General features: G+C 45.2%; 1 protein-coding gene across 1 annotated transcript; it reads left to right on the top strand.

The window, feature by feature from the left end:
• The first annotated feature begins 270 nt into the window (after window positions 1-270).
• Window positions 271-4,554, top strand: LOC140246732 (uncharacterized). Its single transcript, XM_072326071.1, has 3 exons — window positions 271-502; window positions 1,994-2,105; window positions 2,826-4,554. The coding sequence occupies exons 1-3, from the start codon at window positions 271-273 to the stop codon at window positions 4,552-4,554; spliced, it is 2,073 nt and encodes a 690-aa protein (XP_072182172.1).
• The last annotated feature ends 331 nt before the right edge of the window (window positions 4,555-4,885 follow it).

Consider the following 4,885-nt stretch of genomic DNA (forward strand, 5'->3'; position numbering starts at 1 on the left):
GGTTGCAGCATTGATTGCTGGAAAGGAAGGGTACGTATTATCGTTTCCGTTATGTCATTCTATCAGATTAGTGTGTCACTTTCTGGTTATTTGGATTAGCATCGTTAGATGTGGCTTTACGAAGAAATTGGCCTCGAGATATACGAGTGTTTGTCAGGTCTGAATTGCTTAGACTATTCTCGTAGTTCGGTACGCAGTGGAGTGTACTGTAGGAAGTTGCGTTAGCGACGTAGTCTTGAAATCTAGTCGGAAAGCTAGATGTGAATAATCATGGCAGCCAAGTTCGATGCTGCAGAGTTTGTGAAAGACGTCACTCTTGGTAGATTGAGAGGGTTAGCGAAGGCCCAATTGATTGAGGTTGCAACTCATGTAGATGCTGATATCAGGGAGTGTAGTCGAAAGACAGAAATCTTTGCAGTTCTGGTGAAGAAGCTTGAACTGGGTGGTGTAGAATATGAACACACAGACCAGAGTGAGAGTACGGATGAGATTGAGAGTGCTGGTAGAAAAACTGCTCCAAGTACTACTACTACATGTATTACTAGACCTAGTGAGATGAGGGTAGATTCCACACAACTAGAACTGGCTAGATTGGAGTTAGAAAAAGAAAAAATGAAGGCAGAAAATCTGAGACTCGAACAAGAGTTAATGCAACGTCAAATTGAGTTGACCCAGGCACAGGCCAGTAGCGTCCCAGGGGATAGGCCTAATGTTACCATGTCGAGACCAAAGACGCCCGATATTGCAAAAATGGCAAACACAGTCCCCCGCTTTGATGAAGAGGATGTAGACTCTTTCTTTTTCTCCTTTGAGAGAATAGCCAGGAATTTGGAGTGGGAGAATAAATATTGATCTATGATAGTGCAACAAAAGCTCACAGGCAAGGTACATTCAGTAGTGTCTGCTCTCTCGGATGAGGAGGCAAATAACTATGACACAGTTAAGGAAGCAGTCCTTCTTGCCTATCAGTTAGTCCCAGAAGCCTACAGGCAAAAGTTTCGAGGATTTAGGAGAGGTTCGGGACAGACCTACGTAGAGTTTCAGAGAGAAAAGGAAATCATGTTTGATCGATGGGTGCGATCAATGAAAGTAGATCTCACTTATGAAAATTTGAGAGAGATAGTGTTGATGGAGGAGTTCAAGAAATCGACACCTCCAGATTTGAGAACATATTTGGAAGATCGAAGAGTACATGATGTAAAGAGTGCAGCAGTCACCGCTGACCAGTATGAGTTGACACATAAAGTGAAAACAAAAAGTCCTGAGGGAAAGAGGAAGCTTGATCAGTTGAGAAATCCTGACACTCAAAAGTGGCACGGTAGTCATAGTGAACGCAGGGATAAAGTAAAGACTGAATCACAGAAAGAGCGACCAAAATCGCCACGGCCTCAATACAAAGAAGTGAGATGCTTTTTCTGTGGGAAAACAGGTCACATTAAGTCTAAATGTAGGCGATTGCTGGAACAAAATGAAGCAAAAGAAAAACAAAAGCAAAGAGCAACACATGGTTTAGTCCATGCAGACACACGTCCACAGAACAGTTCAAATGCTGAAACAAAAGAGAAACAGCACCAAACATCCACCAATGGTTTTGTTAAGTCAAGTGCAAGTGATGAACAGCGTCATCCAAATGTTGTGAAAAGCAGTGTCTCAAAAATGACAGATACGTGTTCAAGTGGTAGTGTGGATGAAAAGTACAAGGACTTCATTTCCAAGGGTACAGTTACCATTGCTGAATTTAGAGTATCGGTTGTCATCCTTCGTGATACTGGAGCTACACAGTCCCTCATGGTAGGTGATGTGAAGAGTATGCCCATAGACTGTAACACGGGTAGGAAAGTTCTGATACATGATGTCAATGGAGGAACTCAGGCGGTCCCTCTTTTCCAAGTGAATTTGGATAGTGGACTGATTTCAGGGGAAGTGATTGTGGGAATTGTTCCATTTCTCCCCATGGATGTAGTTTCCTTTTTGCTTGGTAATGACCTTGCAGGAGGTCGAGTGAGTGTCCTTCCTGTTGTTTCCGAAGTCCCAGTGTACGAGCAGGAAACTGAAAAACTTGTCGACGAATTTCCAGAAGTATTTCCAACATGTGCTATCACAAGGTTTCGAGCAAGTGAAGCAGAGCGTGAGGGAAAAGAGTCTCAAAGTGAAATTTCTCTTGGTGACACATTCTTTGAAAAGGTGACTAGTGAAGGTGAAAGAGAACAAAGTTGGGAAGAAGGTGTGTTCAGTCAGCCGGCTTTAATCAAAGCACAGATGGAAGATGAGGAATTGTTGAAGTTGAGAGAGGGTGCATTGACTGTAGATGAGGCGAAGGGAATGCCAGAATGTTTCTATGTAAAGTCTGGTGTTTTGATGAGAAAATGGCGTCCTCCGGACCGTCCCGCAGATGAGGACTGGACGGTTGTCAACCAGATAGTTGTTCCTCCGCCGTATCGAAAGGAAATTCTACGTCTTGCACATGAAATTCCAATGGCCGGACACATGGGTGTCAAGAAGACTTTGTGTAGAATCAGAACTCATTTCTTCTAGCCCAAGATGAGAAAGGATGTGTCTGAATTTTGTCGAACGTGTCATGAATGTCAAGTTGTAGGAAAACCACAACATGCCATAACACCTGCGCCGTTGATTCCTATTCCGGCTTTTGAGGAGCCATTTAGCCGTGTGATGGTAGATTGCGTTGGTCCATTGCCGAAGTCCAAGTCAGGGTGTCAGTATTTATTGACTGTGATGGATGTTTCCACGAGATACGCAGAAGCATTTCCGTTGAGGAGCATAACTGCTAAGTCAATTCTGGATGCCTTGTTGACTTTCTTTACTAGGTACGGGCTACCGAAAGAAATACAGTCGGATCAAGGTAGCAATTTCATGTCTCGTGTCTTTCAGGAGTTGATGTACCAGCTTGGTATTCAACAGATTAAGTCGTCTGCATATCACCCGCAATCTCAGGGGGCCTTAGAAAGGTACCATCAGACGCTAAAAACGATGTTGAAGGTCTACTGTCTGGATAATCCCAGGGACTGGGATAAAGGTATTCCTTTTCTTCTCTTTGCTGCTCGTGAAGTGCCGAATGAATCCACTGGATTTTCCCCCTTTGAGTTGGTGTTTTGGCATGAGCCAAGAGGGCCCCTGAAAGTTGTGAAGGAGCAGCTGTTGTCTGATGAGGAAGACAAGGATTCCAATGCCTTAGACTACATTTCCATGTTCAGAGAGCGTCTTGTGAGAGCGAATGAAGTGGCGAGAGAACACTTGAAGTCTTCACAACAGACAATGAAGGAAATCTTTGACCGAAAGGCAAAGAGTCGTGTGTTTGAGGTTGGAGACAAAGTCTTGGTTCTACTTCCATTGCCAGGAGATGCATTGAAGGCTAAATTCAGTGGTCCCTATGTAGTAGAGAGGAAGCTTGGGAAGGAGACTTATGTGGTGAGCATGCCTGATCGTAGAAAAACCAAGAGAGTTTGTCACGTGAATATGTTGAAGAAATACCATGAACGTGTAGAAGATGTAGGTGCAGTTGTGAGTGAGAGTGTCCTACACAGTGCTGAGAAAAGTGCAGAAGAGTTTGAATCTGATGCTCCAGATTCTCAGGGTGCGAGTTTCAAGTCAGGAATGATTCCGCGAGTAGAGAACTCAAAGGCACTAGAAAATCTAGAGTTACTGCTCAGTCATCTGTCTGATTCGGAGAGGCAAGATGTTGTCGACATCTTCCAGGAATTTCCGGAGGTTTGCAGTGATAAATTGGGCTGTGCGAAAGACACTGTTCATACGGTTGATGTTGGTGGAAATACACCCATAAAGCAGCATCCATATCGGATTCATCCTGCTAAGAGAGAACAGGTGGATAGGGAGATAGATGTCATGCTTGCAAATGGAATCATAGAGCCTAGTAACTCAAACTGGAGTTCCCCTGTAGTGCTAGTCCCAAAGGCAGACGGAACGTCCAGGTTTTGTATAGATTACAGGAAGGTCAATACCATAACCAAGACTGATTCGTTTCCGCTTCCTTTGATTGAGGAATGTATTGATCGGGTAGGAAGTGCCGAGTATGTCAGCAAATTGGATTTGATGAAAGGGTATTGGCAGGTGCCATTAGACAAAGATGCAAGAGAGATCTCGGCGTTTGTCACGCCTTCCGGGTTATACCAGTGTCGTGTCATGCCCTTCGGGATGAAAAACTCCCCCGCCACTTTTCAACGGATGATGAATCGAGTTATTGCTGGTCATGATAACTGTGTTGTCTATATAGACGATGTGTTGGTTTTCAGCAATACGTGGGAGGAGCATGTTGCTCATCTTCGAGAGCTGTTCCAGAGGTTGTCACATGCAGGACTCGTGGTGAATCTGGCCAAATGCGAGTTCGGGAAAGCTTGTGTGACTTTCCTAGGTCACAAGGTAGGCCGAGGTAGCGTCGCACCACGAGATGCCAAGGTCCGAGCCATCGTGGACTTCCCAGTGCCGTCATCGAAACGGGAGCTTCAGCGCTTCTTGGGAATGTGCGGATTCTACCGTTCCAGTGGTCGGCGAGCTGCCAGGATGCGTTCCAGAAGCTGAAGGCCGTCCTCATGAACGATCCCGTGCTCATCGCACCAAACTTCGAGAGGAGCTTCCAGCTGGCTACGGATGCTAGTGACCGAGGAGTAGGAGCCGTGCTACTTCAGGATGACGACAACGGACACAGCAAACCCGTGTGTTTCTTCTCCAAAAAACTGAATCGCCATCAGCAAAATTATTCAACTGTGGAGAAGGAATGCCTTAGTGTCGTTCTAGCCGTGCAACATTTCGAAGCGTATTTGGACGGTGGAAGAGACATCGTGGTGTACACTGAGCATAACCCATTGACATTCTTAGAACGCTTCAAGCACAAGAATCAGCGTCTCTTCCG

This window comes from Diadema setosum, chromosome 3 (genome assembly GCF_964275005.1).
Source record: "Diadema setosum chromosome 3, eeDiaSeto1, whole genome shotgun sequence".
NCBI classification, from domain to species: Eukaryota; Metazoa; Echinodermata; class Echinoidea; order Diadematoida; family Diadematidae; genus Diadema; species Diadema setosum.